At 47.9% G+C, this 19633-nt stretch overlaps 1 protein-coding gene across 1 annotated transcript in view; it reads left to right on the top strand.

The window, feature by feature from the left end:
- Window positions 1-19633, top strand: part of LOC134970066 (cathepsin W-like) — a 224942-nt gene that overhangs the window by 107992 nt on the left and 97317 nt on the right. Inside the window, exon 8 of the mRNA XM_063946161.1 lies at window positions 18353-18417. Within this exon, the coding sequence (XP_063802231.1) occupies window positions 18353-18417 (65 nt within the window). The remainder of the gene's footprint in view (window positions 1-18352; window positions 18418-19633) is intronic.

Below are 19633 nucleotides of genomic sequence, written 5' to 3'. Positions count from 1 at the left end.
GACTTTCGAATTACCATTTGAAATTACTTTTATTGTACCCAGTGTCATAGCGCATTTTTGTATATAATCTGTATATTAAGTGTACATGAGAGGTACACACAAAGTGAATGGTTAATTTTCAATTGATATGTAAATTCTGTTCTGACCTGCTCTGCCAAATACAGTAGATTGCCCTTTTGACCTGTGGAGACTCAGTGGAAGATCATTGGGAATGTACAGTAGTATGCTTGTCAACAATCAAAAATCTTGACAAGCACAATAAGGACCCCGAAGGTAGACGCGCAATGTTGGCAAGTATAAAATGTTACTATACAGTTGAAGACAGTACAGCTGCAAACATGGGCCCTCATTCAGATAACATTGGATCTGCTACCTGATGCGCAAAGTACCGATATTCGGTACTTTGTGCATGTGCAGGAAACGTTCTGTGCATAAACTAATGGGTCCTGCGATGTAGGAGCAAACCAGCATCAGACAGTTAGTGATTGACAATCTGATGCTATTTTGGGAGCGGGAAGCGGGCAGCAATTGCCTCCATTTGTGAAAACAGAGGCATGTCACCGCCGTTTAGGGGGAGGGAAGAGGCCAGGGATCCCCGTAGTTGAATGAAGATTTCCTGGCCTCTGCGACGGGCGGCTTGTGCATCCCCATTGGTGCCACAAGACACCTGATGGTAAGTCAGTGATCTGATGCTGCGTCTTAGGGTGCATGTTGGATCACTACTGAAGCAGGAGGCATCTACTTGACTCCTGCGCATTACCATAAGTATCCGGTCTATAGATCTACACTAAAAAGGTCTACAGTCAATAGATCAACCACTAATCATTGACATGCATTAGGTCGACAAGATTAAAAGCTTGACGTGGCCAAAATGTCGACATGGCAATGGTCGACACACATATGATCGACACTAAGTTTTTTTTATTTATTAAAAAAAAAACTTTTTTATACTTTACCTTCCAAGTGGGCTACGATTGGGAATAGTAACCTGTGCTGAGTGCTGTGGCGCACCTTGCTTGAAGCATGCAAGGGGATGTGGGACACTAATGGGGCTTGTTTGTGGCAGAAAAGTGCCAAAACACCCCCCCCCCCCCAAAAAAAAAAAAAATCATAATTTATGTTGACCATTTCCATGTCGAGCTTTTAACCCTGTGAACCTTTTCTACTGTCTACCTATACTATGCATGTCTATCATTAGTGGCAGACCTATTTACTGTAGACCTTTATAGTGTAGATCTAATAATCCACACCCATCTAGCCCAAAGTGCTGTTCCATCCACATCTGAATTAGTCCCATGATGAATTACAGTTGTACTGCCGGGAGGTTTAGAATGCTTAAAGTAGCATTTCTACAGCGGGGTACACTGGGATTCCACAGGGATAACATCAGGGTGTAGAGTTGGATCTTGATCCGAGGCACCAACAGGCTAAAAGCTTTGACTGTTCCCAGGATGTATAGTGCCGTCTCCTCTATATCCCCGCCTCCAGGCACTGGAGCTCAGTTTGCAGTGCAGGCAGCTAACAGGGAGGGCTGCGCTAGGCAGCCCTGAAAAGAGCTTTTATAGAAGACAGAAGACTTCAAGGGCTGCAGCATAGGCACTTAAAAGTGCTATATGTAATTCTGACATATCGTGCTGCGGCTCCCTCACCTCCCCCGGCGGCGCTGTATACTCCCGCGCCCTGGTTGCCGGGTACTTACAGCGGAGGGCTCCGGTTTTCCTTAGAGCACACACACACAGGATCGCCTGGCCGCATCGGGATCTGGTCTCTAGATTGACACTATCTAGGTCGACACTATCTAGGTCGACCACTATTGGTCGACAGTAACTAGGTCGACGTGTTCTAGGTTGACAGGTCAAAAAGTCGAGATGAGTTTTTCACGATTTTTTTCTTTTTTTGAACCTTTTCATACTTAACAATCCACGTGGACTACGATTGGAACGGTAAAGTGTACCGAGCGAAGCGAAGGCACCATGCCCGAAGCATGGTGAGCCATGCGAGGGGACACGGTGCACTAGTTGGGGTACCTGGTCACTCTACGAAGAAAACGACACCAAAAAAACATAAAAAACTCATGTCGACCCTTTGACCTGTCGACCTAGGCCATGTTGACCTAGACACCCTGTCGACCTAGTTACTGTCGACCAATAGTGGTCTACCTAGACACTGTCGACCTAGTTGCTATCTACCTTCCATACCACACCCGCCGCATCAAGGGAGGAGGTTAGAGGGTCCCCCAGGCTGGAAATCACGATCCGGCACGGTCTTTAGGAGACGGACCGCACGCACTGGCATGGACACTGTGGCCATACAGGGACTCCACTAGACCACCAGGGCAAAGGCAAAGGTCGGATTATATAAAAATCCGTTTTACTAAGGACCGCAGTACCCGGTGGTGAAGTCCAGCAAGGGGATAAGGCTCTGACCTGTAGCCCCTCCCCCAGCCGCCATTTACTGCTAATGTTCCCGCCATGGAGCTGCATCTCTCTGTCTCCCTCACTCCCTGTCAGTGTTTGGGCGCCATTACACACATGCTGAGCTGATTCCGGGACTGCTGGGCAATGTCTCTTCTGTAAAGCCGCCTGCATCAGCAGCGCTGTGCATTTACAGGACACTTAAGTATTCTACATGTCTTTTAGACAGTGTTAGTTAAGAACAAGTGCACACATTAAGGGATATTTAGTACAAGTACACTGGGATATACATCCAGTCTTTACTGTGCATTGTTATATTTATATATTTGAATAGCTTTACTTAGTAGTGTAGTTACTTACTGGGACATGTACTAAACAGTGATAAAAGTGGAGAAGTGAGCCAGTGGAGAAGTTGCCCATGGCAACCAATCAGCATTGATGTAACATGTATAATTTGCATACTATAAAAGTATACAGAGCAGCTGATTGGTTGCCATGGGCAACTTCTCCACTGGCTCACTTCTCCACTTTTAACACTGCTTAGTACATGTCCCCCTTAGTATTGCTAGTCCAGTGCAGTTTTATTGCTGTTTGTAATAATTTCTGCATTGTACATGTGACTGTGTGTGCCAATAGCTGCTGTGAGATTTCCATTCCGTGTATCTCACATATACTGCTATCCCTATATTCCATACCCTGAGGGGGGCTAAGTGCGTCAGGGTTATCATATAATATAGTGTTTCACAGGATATACTTTTTTGGTATTTTTCTCTGTGTATTACAGTTACCATATACCTCTTAAATCCTCCGTGTGTGCTCTGCTTATAGTCACATTATACAGGGGGATTTCTGTCAGGTACTTTGTCTGCTTATATTGTGCTATTTCACCATATGGTTAGGCTTTCATGTAATGTCAGCTAAACAGGGTGATAATTCTATGGCTAATCCTGCACCATGCAGTGCTAATGCCATGGATGTCTCTGAGGAAAATATTGCAGCTGAGGGATCAGGTACTGGGGGTTTTATACCCGTCAGTCTACATCAACGGGGGTAAATCATGACCCGCCGTGGGCTACATTTTATAATTTACTGACTACGCTGGCAACTAGACTTGCGCCCCCTATGGGACCTCCTGTGCCATTACAGCCACATATTGTCCCTGCAGTTAATCCTCCATGGGCAGATACTCTGTCCTCTCAGTTACAGAAATTAAATCCATCTTTGGCTAAGCAAAATCCTGACCCTCGCCCACCTAAAACCAAGGGGTCATCTAAGTGGGCCATTACTTCCTCACAATCCACGCATGTTTCGGATACTTCATCCGATGAAGATGGCGCATATACTGACCCCTCAGACACTGATGCAGATGCTTCCGATGGGGAATCTATGACACAAGTGGATGTTCCTGACCTCTTGGAGGCTATCAGGCTGATTCTTCAAACTGATGATAATGAAGAACCTCCGGCTCCCTCTAAGAAACCAGATAAGGTCAAGTGTCAGAAGGTCTCTAAATTAGTTTTGCCCTATTCTGACCACTTAGTTGACATACGTCAGGAATCCTGGGAGTATCCAAGAAAGAAATTCTTCCTGTCTAAAAGGATGCTAGCTCATTATCCCCTCGCTGCAGAGTTAAGTAAAAATTGGGAAACACCACCGCCGGTGGACTCACAAATCACGCATCTGGTGGTATCATCTGCTCTGCCTGTCACTACCGTCACCTCTCTGAAGGAACCGACGGATAAGTGTGTGGAGGGTTGCTTGAAGTCTATTTACACTCTTGCTGGAGCTGTACACAGGCCTACTATTGCTGCCTCTTGGGCTGCTAAAGCTATAGAGGCCTGAGTTCAGGAAGTTGAAGCGGAACTACCATCTAATTTTCCTGAGAATGCTAGACAGTGTTTTTCATACATTATTACAGCCTCTCATTATATTCAGGAGGCGGCATCTGATGCAGGTATCCTGGCGGCCAAAGCGTCTACAACGTCTATTCTGGCTCGCCGAATCCTCTGGTTGCGGCCCTGGTCTGTAGATCTGAACTCTACAAAGACCTTGGAGGTGATCCCTTTTAAGGAAAACATACTTTTTGGGGAAGAACTCAATAAGATTAGTGCTGACTTAGCATCTGCTAAGACTGGATGACTACCTAGTACTTCTCCTTCTGCTCCGAAGGCTAAGAGTACTTCCTTTCGATCCTCAAATGTGGCTCCCGACACTCGAAGTCACGTGACCACAACAGATCTGGAAACTGCTGCACTCCAACCAGACAGTCAGCAGCAGCACTACGGGGACTGAGAACTGAGAGAGCCAGATACTAGAGGTGAGACACCCACTGGCAAACAGAGGACACATAAGGGACTGCTGCAATGGCACAAGGTGTGTTTTCGGGGGGTCTGTAGTGACACATGAGGGTCCTGGCTGGAGTGACACAGGAGAGTGCTGGCAGGAGTAACTCATGGGGGAGCTGGCTGGAGTGACATACTGTAGGAGTGTGCTAGCAGGAGTGACACATGAGGCTGAAGTGACACATGGGGGAGCTGAAGTGTATTATGTGAATCTTGCTTTTTCAATATATTTTATGTGGATCTTTCTTTCTCAATTATTTTATGTGGAAGTGGCTTTTTAAATGTATTTTATGTTGGATTTGGCTTTAAAAATGTATTTTATGTGTATCTGGCTTTTTAAATGTATTTTATACCAGAGGCGTGGCCTAGCAGGCACAAGGCCACACCCCATTTTTGCATGTGAGCCTGCGGCTCAATGTCGGCTCTTTGACGTGCCTAACACAATTTTTGGCTCTTTGTTTCTGACTGGTTGGCCACCCCTGCACTAAGCCCAAACCTAAACGTGCCTGGGCTGCCCATCAGCCTGCTCCAAAACAGACAAGCCTGCTGCATGACGGGGCAGGCCTCCCTCTGGGAGATCCCAGGGTGGGAGGCTGACTTCTAGGGTTTGCTAAGGTATGGTTACAGACCACTTCAGATGCCTGGATAAGGGAAGTCGTCGATCATGGATACGCCATCTCTTTCAAGACTCACCAGTTTTGCTCAACAAACGTCTCTTCGGATTCAGTAAAAGCAAAAACTCTCCATCTGGTGGTACAATCCCTCCTGGACACGGTAGTGATAGTGCCGGTGCCTCTGACTCAGAGAGGCAGTGGGTACTATTCAACGCTGTTCCTAGTTCCGAAACCGAATGGATCTTCCCGGCCCATTCTCAACCTCAAGTCTTTGAACAAATTTGTGAAAGTTTCCAAATTCCGTATGGAAACTCTTCGCTGTATTGTTCTGGCTTTGGAGCCCAAGGACAATATGGTATCCCTGGACATACAGGATGCTTACCTGCATAAACCTATTACAGTGTCGCATCAGCAATACCTGTGGTTTGCTATTGGCAACCTACATTTTCAATTCCAGGCCTTACCTTTTGGTCTGACCACGGCTCCAAGAATTTTCACCAAGGTCATGGCGGCTCTGCTCCGCCGTCAGGGTATCAGGATCCTGCCATATCTAGACGACTTGTTGATCCTGGCAAACTCTCCAGAGGTTCTCCTTCGTCATCTGGCACTGACGGTCCAATTCCTGCAAGCCCATCAACTGGAAGAAATCTTCCCTGGTCCCTGCTCAGAGCATGGTGCACCTGGGAGCACTATTGGACACCCACAACCGGTTGTTTTTGTCTCCGGAGAAGGTCCTGAGACTTCAGGACAAGATAAGATACTTCCTCTCTCGCCAACGTGTGTCGATACACTCGGCGATGCAAGTATTAGGCCTTATGGTGTCGGCTTTCAACAAGGTAGAGGACGCTCAATTTCACTCCCGCCCTCTGCAGAGGTTAATACTCTCCAAATGGGATGGCTGGCCTCACCGGATCAGGACTCACATGATCTCCTTGACTCCGGAGGTCCGCCTGTCACTGACCTGGTGGCTACAGGACCAGCAACTGAGCATGTGTCGTCCCTTCTAGATCTCCAACTGGGTCCTTCTGAGGACGGATGCCAGTCTACGGGGTTGGGGTGCGGTTTTGGAGCAACACTCTCTTTAGGGTCAGTGGACCAGGGAGGAATCTCTCCTCCCGATAAACATTCTGGAATTGCTGAAGTGTTCAATGCGTTGACACTAGCCCTGCCTCTGGTACAGAACGGCCTGTTCAAGTACGGTCAGACAACGCCACCACGGTGGCGTACATAAATCATCAAGGCGGCACTCAAAGCCGCATGGCAATGATGGAAGTGTCAAAAATCCTACATTGGGCGGAACGCCATCTGCCAGCCATATCGTCAGTATTCATTCTGGGAGTCCTCAACTGGGAAACGGACTTCCTCAGTTGTCAGGACGTACACGCCGGAGAGTGGAGTCTTCATCCGGAAGTCTTTCAAATCCTAGTGGACAAGTGGGGCCTACCAGATGTAAACCTAAATCACAAGGTTCTGGTCTTCGTAGCAAGGACAAGGGATCCTCAAGCAGCATTCGTGGATGCACTGGCAAATCCGTGGAAATTTCAGCTGCCGTACATGTTCCCTCCGGGGTCACTTCTGCTCAGGGAGATAAGGAAGTTCAAGCAAGAAGGAGGAATACTACTTCTAATCGCTCCAGCGTGGCCCAGACGGCGTTGGTTCTCAGACCTACAGGGTCTCTCAATAGAGCGTCATCTTCTGCTTCTGCAGCGCCCAGACCTCCTCATTCAGGGCCCTTGTGTCTACCACAATTTGGCCCGGTTGGCTTTGATGGCATGGCTCTTGAAGCTTCAGTACTGAGGGACAAAAGATTTTCTGAGGCGGTCATTCAAACTATGTTGAAAGCCCGTAAACCGGCTTCTGCTCAGATTTATCATAGGGTCTGGAATTCTTACTTTGCTTGGTGTGCGTCTAACAATTATGACGCATACAAGTTCAGTACTGCCATACTTTTGGCTTTCCTGCAACAGGGCCTGGACTTAGGCCTTCGTCTGGCCTCCCTCAAGGTTCATATTTCTGCCTTGTCGATATGGTATTAGAGAAAAATTGTGACTCTGCCTGATGTTCATACATTCACTCAGGGTGTTTTACAGATTCAACCTCCCTACTGTATGTCCCGCCTGTGGCTCCTTGGGATTTGTAGGTTGTTCTGGATGTCTTACAAGGGTCTCCGTTTGAACCTCTTGAGTCTGTGGACCTTAAGTGGCTTACTCTTAAGGTCTTATTTCTGCTGGCTATTGCCTCTCCTAGACAGGTTTCAGATTTGGGTGCCTTGTCCTGTCGGTCTCCCTTTCTGATTTTTCACCGTGATCGGGCGGTTCTTAGAACTCGTCCTGGTTATTTGCCTAAGGTGGTGTCGCCTTTCCACCTTAACCAGGAGATTGTGGTTCCGGTCTTTACCTCTCCAGGTTTATCCTCCAAAGAGCGGTCTTTGGATGTGGAACAGGCTCTCCGTATTTATGTGAAGAGAACAGCTTCTCTTAGGAGATCTGACTCTCTCTTTGTTCTTTTTGGTTTTCACAAACGTGGCTGGCCTGCTAATAAGCAGACCTTGGCCAGATGGATTAGAATGGTGATTGCATATGCTTATGTACAGGCTGGCCTTCCAGCTCCTGCAACCATCAAAGCCCATTCTACTCGGCCTGTTGGACCTTCTTGGGCGGCCCGCCGTGGTGCGACCCTTGAACAATTGTGCAAGGCGACTACGTGGTCCTCAGTGAACATGTTCATTATCCCAGGATGCCTTCTTTGGATGCCGGGTTCTTGTGCCTGCTACAGTGCGTCCCCTCCCATGCGGAACTGCTTTTGGACATCCCTGATGTTATCCTTGTGGAAATCCAGTGTACCCCGCTGCAGAAAAGGAGATTTATGGTAAGAACTTACCTTTGTTAAATCTCTTTCTGCGAGGTACACTGGATTCCACTTAGCTTCTTTGGGTTTGTATGGTATTAGCCGCTGGTACCTTCTCCTGTCGTGAGAATGTAGTGTATGTGTCACAACTGAGGGTCTGAGCTGACGGAAGGCAGCCTCAGTTGTAGGGGCTGAGATGTACCGGAACCTGGGAGGTTGTATCAGACCCCTGGACATGTAAGTAACATGAAGAGAAACCGCCCGAAGGCGTGACCACGACAACTTGAGTAAAAGTCAATGATATTTATTTATGACAAACTCCATGCATCACAGTAGCAGTAAAAAGAAACATAAAAATCAGCAGAGAAATAATAATACAGTTCCTGGGTACTACAGGGTGGCAGGGGCCACAGAGCTCTGGTGGTATGAGACAGTTCTTATTATCTGCAAGTTGGAAAGTCCTTACCAGGCTCAACTGTAGCAATGAGGAAAGCCCAGGGTCGTACCAGCTGGTGTTCCAGGGAAAGCTGGACTGCTGTAGATAAAATGCTGCTGTGGGTACTGGTTAGAACCAGACAGGTGTTGGCACGGAGTGGATACTGGCTGGAACCAGTTAAATAATAGATAAAGCTTGAGAGCGATGCAATATAGATGAAATGTAGAATTTGAGAGCGGAGAAATAATAATACCGGTGGAGAGTGGTAAACTGCAGAAAGGACACCGGCCCTTTAAGAGAAGCTGTACACTGCTGGAAGCTGAGCTGGAAGCAGGTGATGTTGTAGCTGGAAACAGGTGAGTCCAGAATGGATCGGAGAGTCAGGCTACACCGCAGATGGAATGCTGGTGCGGATCTCTATAGCAGAAGTCTGGAGACTGGAGCTGGAACCTGGAAGACATTCACAGGAGAGAGACAAACTGGAACTAGGTTTGACAACCAAAGCACTGACGCCTTCCTTGCTCAGGCACAACCTATTTATACCTGCAGCAAGGAAGGCATTGGCTAGGCAATTATGCAAATTAATAATACAGACAGCAGATTGGTGAATATGATCAGATGACAGAATCCAAGATGGCTGCGCCCATGCAGACACTTGGAGGGAAGTTTGGTTTGTAATCCATGTGGTCTGGAAAACAGTAATGGCGGCGCCGGCCACCGGAGACAGGAGACGCCAGGCTGACAGGTGCACATCCAACCACGCGGACACAGCGGAGGCCGCGGCTGACGTAATCGCCACTCTGAATGCAGAAGCTCAGGAACGGCGGCGGAGGCCGCGGGAGACGCCATGCCAGATGTATAAGGCGTTACTGTGACAGCGTCCAGAGAGACAGGAGAGGATGCGGGAATATGCACATCAGGATAACAGATGGGATCCGGTCCTGGAGCGCTGAGCCAGCCTTAGGAGGCATCTGATGGGTAAGAAATGGCGTCCAGATACCCGGATCGTGACAGCACCCCCCCCTTTAGGAGTGGCCCCAGGACACTTCTTTGGCTTTTGAGGAAACTTGGAATGGAATCTCCAGACCAAGGCAGGAGCATGGACATCAGAAGCATTGGTCCATGAACGTTCCTCAGGGCCATAACCCTTCCAGTCAATAAGATACTGAAGTTGACCGTAACGGTGACGTGAGTCCAGGATCTTGGCCACTTCATACTCAACGCCTCGTTGAGTTTGGACTTTCGGAGTTGGAGGAAGTGAGGAATGAAACCGATTCAAGATTAACGGTTTCAACAGGGAAACATGGAATGTCCTGGGTATTTTTAAGAAAGGAGGTAACTGGAGTCTGTAAGCAACAGGATTGATGACTTGATCAATTTTAAAAGGACCGATGAAGCGAGGTGCAAACTTCATACTGGGAACTCTCAACCTCAAATTCTTCGTGGATAACCATACCCGATCACCCACCTTGAGAGCAGGAACTGCTCGACGCTTCTTATCCGCAAACTTCTTGTACCTGAACGATGCCTTGAGCAGAGCTAATCGTACGCTCTTCCAGATATTGGCAAACTGATGCAAGGTGATATCCACTGCGGGAACAGAAGTTGCTGGAAGCGGTTGGAACTCAGGGACTTTAGGGTGGAATCCAAAGTTGGTGAAGAATGGTGTTGAAGAAGATGAAGAATGATACTGGTTGTTATGACAGAACTCGGCCCAGGGAAGTAATTGGACCCAGTCATCTTGAGAGGAGGACACATAGATGCGGAGGAAGGACTCCAAGTCCTGATTCACCCTCTCAGTTTGACCATTGGTCTGAGGATGGTAAGCCGTGGAAAACTTTAGCTTGACTTGGAGGACTTGACATAAACTTCGCCAGAATTTGGCTGTGAATTGAACTCCTCGATCTGAGATAATTTCTTCTGGAAGACCGTGGAGTCGGAAGATCTCTTGTATGAATACTTGAGCCAACTTGGAAGCTGACGGAAGACCGGTGAGAGGAATGAAGTGTGCCATCTTGGTGAACCGGTCAACTACCACCCAGATGGTATTGAACTTGTTGCACATGGGCAAATCAGTAATAAAATCCATCGACAAATGGGTCCATGGTCGACGGGGAACAGATAGTGGAACCAGTTGCCCCGCAGGCGACTGGCGGGATACTTTATGTTGAGCACACTTTGGGCAAGATGCAATAAACTCCAAAACGTCCTTTTTCAGAGTTGGCCACCAATAGGACCTAGAGATAAACTCCAGGGTTTTTTGGATACCTGTATGTCCGGCAAAGCGGGAAGCATGGGCCCAATGCATGAGCTTCTTCCTTAGTGTCGGCTTCACAAAACTTTTTCCTGATGGGGGCGTAGAGTCCATCCCTACCGTGGAGAATGCCAACGGATTTATAATAGGATGCTTGTCTGAAGACTCTGACTCATTTTCTTGCTCCCATGAGCGGGAAAGGGCATCGGCCTTGCGATTCTGAGAGCCCGGACAGAACTGGAGTTTAAAGTCGAACCTGGAAAAGAAAAGTGCCCATCTGGCCTGACGAGGGTTGAGACATTGTGCGCCTTTCAGATATAGAAGGTTCTTGTGGTCTGTAAGGATGGTGATTGAATGAGAGGCTCCCTCCAACAGATATCTCCACTCCTCTAGAGCGAGCTTGATGGCTAGCAACTCCTGGTCGCCAATGGCATAGTTGCGTTCCGCTGGGGAGAACTTCCGTGAGAAGAAACTGCAAGGATGTAAATGGCCATCTTTAGCCCTCTGAGATAACACCGCTCCTACTCCAACGGAGGAGGCATCCACCTCTAAGATGAAAGGAGAGTCGATGTCAGGCTGTTTCAGGACAGGCGCAGAGATGAACCTCTGTTTTAAAAGATGAAAAGCTTGCATGGCTTCTTCAGACCACTTGGACGGGTTAGCACCCTTCTTGGTGAAAGCAGTAATAGGCGCCACAATGGTGGAAAAGTCTCGTATAAACTTTCAGTAATAATTGGCGAACCCTAAGAACCTCTGGACCCCTTTGAGGGTTAAGGGTACCGGCCAATTCTGGATTGCTTGTAGTTTCTCAGGATCCATCTCTAGTCCGGAACCGGACACAATGTACCCTAGAAACGGAATGGACTTGACTTCAAAGACGCATTTCTCTAATTTGCAATAGAGATGATTGACACGGAGACGGGACAGAACCTCCTTTACCCAAAAACGATGTTCCTCTAAATTGTTGGCAAAAATGAGGATATCATCTAGATAGACCACGACATGACGGTATAGAATGTCTCTGAAGATCTCATTGACAAAATGCTGGAAGACAGCTGGAGCATTGCTCAATCCGAAGGGCATGATGAGGTACTCATAATGTCCGTCACGGGTGTTAAATGCGGTCTTCCACTCGTCACCCTCACGGATCCGGATGAGATTGTATGCACCTCTCAAGTCCAGCTTTGTAAAGATGGTAGCTCCGCTAACTCTGTCAAAGAGCTCAGTAATCAGGGGTAAAGGATAGCGGTTCTTGATGGTAATGTCGTTCAAACCTCTGTAGTCGATGCACGGCCGCAGACCACCATCTTTCTTTTTTACAAAAAAGAAGCCTGCGCCGGCTGGAGAAGAAGAAGGTCGAATGAACCCCTTTGCTAGGTTCTCTTTAATGTATTCCTCCATAGAATGCGTCTCGGGCAGAGACAACGGATAAGTTCGGCCTCGAGGTGGAACCTTCCCTGGAACGAGATCAATCGGGCAGTCCCATTCTCTGAGGAGGAAGGATATCAGCAGAAGCCTTACTGAACACATCCGTGAAATCTTGATATGGAGGAGGTGGAACATCAGACGACCTGGGGGAGGAAGAACAGACAGGCAACACTTTAAACAAACATGTCTCAGCACAGGAGGGACCCCATGCCAGGATTTGCGTAGTCGTCCAATCAATTGTAGGATTGTGAAGACGGAGCCATGGAAGGCCCAGGACCACAGGATGTGTGGCTCTTGGAATCACTAAAAGTGAAATAAGTTCGGAATGAAGAACTCCCACTCTCAGACGAACTGGTAGAGTCCTTAGAGCAATAACTGTATCAAAAATTTTACTGCCATCCACGGCAGTTAAGGAAAAGGAGGAAGGAAGTCTCTCGGTGGGTAGGGACCACCGTTTAACATAGGCTTCGGTAATAAAGTTCCCGGCTGCTCCGGAATCAAGGAGGGCAATGACGTTCTGATAACGTTGAGCAACTTGAAGCGAGACTGGGAGATTACAATCTTGAGGGGATGGAGAGGAGATCATTACTCCTAGCCGGCCCTCTCCTTGGCGAGCTAGGGTCTGGAGTCCCGGACGTTTGGGACAAGCATTAATGGTGTGAGACGGAGCTGCACAATAAAGACAGAGAGACTCGGAGAGACGTCTTCGGCGCTCAGCAGGAGTTAAACGGGAACGGCCAATTTGCATGGGCTCATCTTTAGTTGGTGACAGTTGGCGAGGAGGAGGAGCAGAAGATTTTGGAGCAGATGATCTTCCACGCTCAGTTGCTCTCTCTCTGAAACGTAAGTCAACTTTTGTACAAAGTGAGATTAGCTCATCTAACTTGGAGGGTAAGTCTCTGGTAGCTAACTCGTCTTTAATACACTCAGATAAACCATGCCAGAATGTAGCATACAGGGCCTCGTCGTTCCATGCCAGTTCGGATGCCAGGATCTGGAACTGTATAAGATATTGTCCTACAGTACGTGATCCCTGGCGTAAACGGAGAATCTCAGACGAAGCTGAAGTTACCCGGCCTGGCTCGTCGAAGATGCGCCTGAATGTTGACACGAATGCAGTGTAAGACGATAGCAGGGTGTCGGACCTCTCCCATAACGGTGATGCCCAATCAAGGGCTGAGCCACTGAGAAGAGAGATGATGTAGGCAATTTTTGTACGGTCACTGGGAAAATTGCCAGGTTGTAGCTCAAACTGAATCTCACACTGGTTAAGAAATCCCCTGCAGAATCTTGGAGAACCGTCAAATTTTGCTGGCGTTAGAAGATGAAGACGTGGAGCAGAAACGGGTAAGGTGGATGGGGTTATAGCTGGAGTCACTGTGGTTGACGCACCGGACGCGTCTGATCCACGGAGAGTTGTCTGAATCCCATCCAGCCGAGTAGAGAGATCCTGGAGACAGCGGATGATGTGGCCCTGTGCAGCCTCCTGATGTTCAAGTCGGGCTGCCAGTTCTTGCATCGGCCTGGCCGCTTGATCCTGGTCTCCGGCTGGATTCATTTGGTCAGTGCTTACTGTCACAACTGAGGGCCTGAGCTGACGGAAGGCAGCCTCAGTTGTAGGGGCTGAGATGTACCGGAACCTGGGAGGTTGTATCAGACCCCTGGACATGTAAGTAACATGAAGAGAAACCGCCCGAAGGCGTGACCACGACAACTTGAGTAAAAGTCAATGATATTTATTTATGACAAACTCCATGCATCACAGTAGCAGTAAAAAGAAACATAAAAATCAGCAGAGAAATAATAATACAGTTCCTGGGTACTACAGGGTGGCAGGGGCCACAGAGCTCTGGTGGTATGAGACAGTTCTTATTATCTGCAAGTTGGAAAGTCCTTACCAGGCTCAACTGTAGCAATGAGGAAAGCCCAGGGTCGTACCAGCTGGTGTTCCAGGGAAAGCTGGACTGCTGTAGATAAAATGCTGCTGTGGGTACTGGTTAGAACCAGACAGGTGTTGGCACGGAGTGGATACTGGCTGGAACCAGTTAAATAATAGATAAAGCTTGAGAGCGATGCAATATAGATGAAATGTAGAATTTGAGAGCGGAGAAATAATAATACCGGTGGAGAGTGGTAAACTGCAGAAAGGACACCGGCCCTTTAAGAGAAGCTGTACACTGCTGGAAGCTGAGCTGGAAGCAGGTGATGTTGTAGCTGGAAACAGGTGAGTCCAGAATGGATCGGAGAGTCAGGCTACACCGCAGATGGAATGCTGGTGCGGATCTCTATAGCAGAAGTCTGGAGACTGGAGCTGGAACCTGGAAGACATTCACAGGAGAGAGACAAACTGGAACTAGGTTTGACAACCAAAGCACTGACGCCTTCCTTGCTCAGGCACAACCTATTTATACCTGCAGCAAGGAAGGCATTGGCTAGGCAATTATGCAAATTAATAATACAGACAGCAGATTGGTGAATATGATCAGATGACAGAATCCAAGATGGCTGCGCCCATGCAGACACTTGGAGGGAAGTTTGGTTTGTAATCCATGTGGTCTGGAAAACAGTAATGGCGGCGCCGGCCACCGGAGACAGGAGACGCCAGGCTGACAGGTGCACATCCAACCACGCGGACACAGCGGAGGCCGCGGCTGACGTAATCGCCACTCTGAATGCAGAAGCTCAGGAACGGCGGCGGAGGCCGCGGGAGACGCCATGCCAGATGTATAAGGCGTTACTGTGACAGCGTCCAGAGAGACAGGAGAGGATGCGGGAATATGCACATCAGGATAACAGATGGGATCCGGTCCTGGAGCGCTGAGCCAGCCTTAGGAGGCATCTGATGGGTAAGAAATGGCGTCCAGATACCCGGATCGTGACAGTATGTGGTTACAAACTGTTGTCATCTCTCTTACCTGCTGCTACTGCATTGGACTGGTTAATAAAACTGAGCTCCAGTGCCTGGAGGTGGGGATATAGAGGAGGCGGCACTATGCATCCTGGGAACAGTCAAAGCTTTTAGCCTGTTGGTGCCTCGGATCAAGATCCAATTCAATCCCTGATGTTATTCCTGTGGAATCCAGTGCACCTCGCAGAAAGAGATTTAACAAAGGTAAGTTCTTAACATAAATCTCCTATTTACACTTGCCGACATCGTAACGCCTTCCTTCCGGGGTCCACATACTGCTTGTCAACGAGATGTATTAAACCTCTGCATTGCAGTATCCTATAGTCCACAGCAAGATTAATTTCTGTGAAACTAGCGATCATCATTATCAGAGCAGACTTACACTAGCCCTATACCTGGTGCAGCATTCTGTCTGCACCCCCTTACTCAGCTTATAGACTTACACTAGCCCTATACCTGGTGCAGCATTCTGTCTACACCCATTACTCAGCTTATAGACTTACACCAGCCCTATACCTGGTGCAGCATTCTGTCTACATCCCGTAACTCAGCATAGAGACTTACACTAGCCCTATACCTGGTGCAGCATTCTGTCTACACCCCCTTACTCATCTTAGAGACTTACACTAGCCCTATACCTGATGCAGCATCCTGTCTACGCCCCCTTACTCAGCTTAGAGACTTACACCAGCCCTATAACTGGTGCAGCATTCTGTCTACACCCCCTTACTCATCTTAGAGACTTACACCAGCTCTATACCTGGTGCAGCATCCTGTCTGCACCCCCTTACTTAGCTAAGAAACTTAGGTGGTCATTCCGAGTTGATCGCTAGCTGTTTTCGTTCGCAGCGCAGCGTTTAGGCAAAAAAGCTGCACTTCTGTGCATGCGTATGCGGCGCAATGCGCATGTGCGACGTACTTTCACAAAAGCCGAGTGATTGACATGAAGTGGACGTTTCTGAGAGGTAACTGACCGTTTTCTGGGAGTGTGTGGAAAAACGCAGGCGTGTCGGATACAAAAGCAGGCATGCCTGGGGAAACGCAGGCATGGCTGGACAAAGGCAGGGCGTGTTCGTGACGTCAAGACAGGAACTGAATTGTCTGAAGTGATCGCAAGCGCTGAGTAGGTCTGGAGCTGCTCAGAAACTGCACAATCTTTTTATGTAGCAGCGCTGCGATCCTTTCGTTCGCACTTCTGCTAAGCTAAAATACACTCCCTGAGGGCGGCGGCTTAGCGTTTGCACTGCTGCTAAAAACTGCTAGCGAGCGAACAACTCGGAATGAGGGCCTTACTCCAGCCCTATAACTGGTGCAGCATTCTGTCTGCACTCCCTTACTCAGCTTAAAGACTTACACCAGCTCTGTACCTGGTGCAGCATTCTGTCTACACCCCTTTACTCAGCTTAGACACACAACAACCCTATACCTGGTGCAGCATTCTGTATACACACCCTTACTCAGCATAGAGACTTACACCAACCCTATACCTGGTGTAACATTCTGTTTACACCCCCTTACTCAGCTTAGCCTATGTGCAGGGCGGGCTCTAACATTAGGCAGCTTTAAGGTGTGTACAGACAGTGAGATAAATCTGTAAGATTTTGACTATATAGTCAAAATCTTATGAAAAGTTAGTGCATATCTCAGGGTGCTAGGCAGCTTGCGATACAGATTCGATCCTGATGCACGCTCCCGTGGGGTCGGTATCGTAAGGCTAGATAGACTGTGCTTGCAAGTCAATCTTGACTATCTAGTGTACTATCTAGTACAGAGTATAGTCAAAATTGGCACTTCTGTACAATCTGTGCTATCTGGGCTCTGGAGGAGTTCAAGGGAAATCGCATAGTCAAAATCGAACTTAGCAGGGATCTCACTGTGTGTACACACCTTAAGGCAGCTGCCTAGGGCGCTGGAATCTTTAGGGGCACCACTGAGCCTGCCTATCACAAAATTAATGATGTCTCTAAAAGAAACATAGTTGTTGTATTTAATGCAAGTAGTGGCTGTGGGACAGATAAGTCACACTTTCATCTGAAGGGCTGGGAAGTGGGTATTGGTGGTGGTTGGGGGCAGTAGGCTGATATTTTGGTACTGAGAAACCTTGCACCGGCCCTGCCTATGTGCATGCAAATACCCCCATTGCCATCAAGTGGAGATGATTCTGAAATGTGTATGACTCTAAGGGGCAGGATCCACCCTGCATTGCATATAGTGTGCAATACATCCTGCCAATTATTGTTATTCATAGCAGCATTTACTAATGCTGTATGCAGTATAAACATGGTTAAAAACATAAAGGTCAGCTCTTCCGATATGTTGTGAGGACTTCTGGGTTTGTGATTCGGAAGTCTTACTGCGAATGTGTAGCCATCGCTTGCTTTTTTAAAAATTGCAGAGAGGGGGTTAGAGTGGGATCCGTCTCAGGGGAAGCCTGACTTAAGAAGCCCATAGGCTTCTATAGACAATGCCATCTATAGATGGCATTGCCTATTGGGTACAAGCTCCGCAAAGTTTCAATATCCAGAGCTTGATGCATTCTGGCACATCGCAGCCTCATAGCTTCCAGGGTCGGACTGGCCCACAGGGGTACCAGGGAAACCACCGGTAGGCCCCACTGCATGAGGGCCCACTCCTTCCTTCCTCTAGGGATCAGGTTCAAGACTGTGCACTTGTATTATACATGGTAGATATGTTGCATTACACTGCACTAAACTATTGTGTATTTCAAGCCTCTGTGGAGGCTGGCCACACCCCCTTTGTAGACTGGTCACACCCCTAAGTATGGGCCCCTATAACTGCATTCCCCCGGTGGGCCCTTCATGCCCCAGTCCGACACTGATAGCTTCTATGGGGACTGCAGTGCCATCAGTCCTCAGTGAATATCTCCCATATACACACTGCTTTCCACTTGTATGTATAAGGGAATTGCAGCAAGCATCCCAAAATAGCAATTTCCAGAGGTTTGACCACATTCAGAGTTGATACATCCTGTCCTAGTTCCAGGGCATGAACGCAGCAAGATAAACTGTGCCTCAGCCCACTCATTGCTAGAGTGACTGATCTTACCACCATAAGACATAGTTTCATTATTGGTCTTTTTATATTACAGAAATGACTTCTTATGTCGGTAAGAGTGGAACACTTACTGCGTGTATAAATTCGACTTTGCTCAAGGTGAGTGTGAAGGCAACTATAAGATAAAAATACACTACTTCCCAGAGACATAAGTACTGCCTATACGGAGTCCCACATCGGCGCTGCTGCAAAAATCAAATGGAAAATGCCGCAGTGGCCATTTTCCCGGTGATTTGTGCATGAGCAGTATAGATTTGTCACCAGGAACATGACGGGCGCCATGTTTCCAGACATCTGAAACCTGTCAGAGTGTCTACTACACCGCAAAGAGGAGGGGGCCCACATGAAGTTTGCACATGGCGGCCCTGCCTCTGACACTGGTAAATAACAGAAATATGTGTTATGTCTAGAGATGAGCGGGTTCGGTTTCTCTGAATCCGAACCCGCCAGAACTTCATGTTTTTTTTCACGGGTCCGAGCGACTCGGATCTTCCCGCCTTGCTCGGTTAACCCGAGCGCGCCCGAACGTCATCATGACGCTGTCGGATTCTCGCGAGGCTCGGATTCTATCGCGAGACTCGGATTCTATATAAGGAGCCGCGCGTCGCCGCCATTTTCACACGTGCATTGAGATTGATAGGGAGAGGACGTGGCTGGCGTCCTCTCCATTTAGATTATAAGAGACTGAGAGAGATTTACTGGAGCTGACTAGGAGGAGTACTGTTACTGTAGAAGTGTAGAGACTGAGTGGAGAGAGTTTACTAGTGAGGACAGTGCAGTTTACTTTATAATCCGTTCTCTGCCTGAAAAAAGCGATACACAGCACACAGTGACTCAGTCACATACCATATCTGTGTGCACTGCTCAGGCTCAGGCCAGTGTGCTGCATCATCTATTATCTATATATAATATTATATATATATCTGTCTGACTGCTCAGCTCACACAGCTTATAATTGTGGGGGAGACTGGGGAGCACTACTGCAGTGCCAGTTATAGGTTATAGCAGGAGCCAGGAGTACATAATATATTATATAGTGAGTGACCACCAGACACACAGTGCAGTTTATTTAATATATCCGTTCTCTGCCTGAAAAAAGCGATACACACAGTGACTCAGTCAGTCACATACCATATCTGTGTGCACTGCTCAGGCTCAGGCCAGTGTGCTGCATCATCTATTATCTATATATAATATTATATATATCTGTCTGACTGCTCAGCTCACACAGCTTATAATTGTGGGGGAGACTGGGGAGCACTACTGCAGTGCCAGTTATAGGTTATAGCAGGAGCCAGGAGTACATAATATATTA

The sequence above is a fragment of the Pseudophryne corroboree genome, chromosome 11, assembly GCF_028390025.1.
Source record: "Pseudophryne corroboree isolate aPseCor3 chromosome 11, aPseCor3.hap2, whole genome shotgun sequence".
NCBI classification, from domain to species: Eukaryota; Metazoa; Chordata; class Amphibia; order Anura; family Myobatrachidae; genus Pseudophryne; species Pseudophryne corroboree.
Note: the sequence above shows the minus strand (reverse complement) of the source record. Positions and strands in the feature narration are given on the sequence as shown.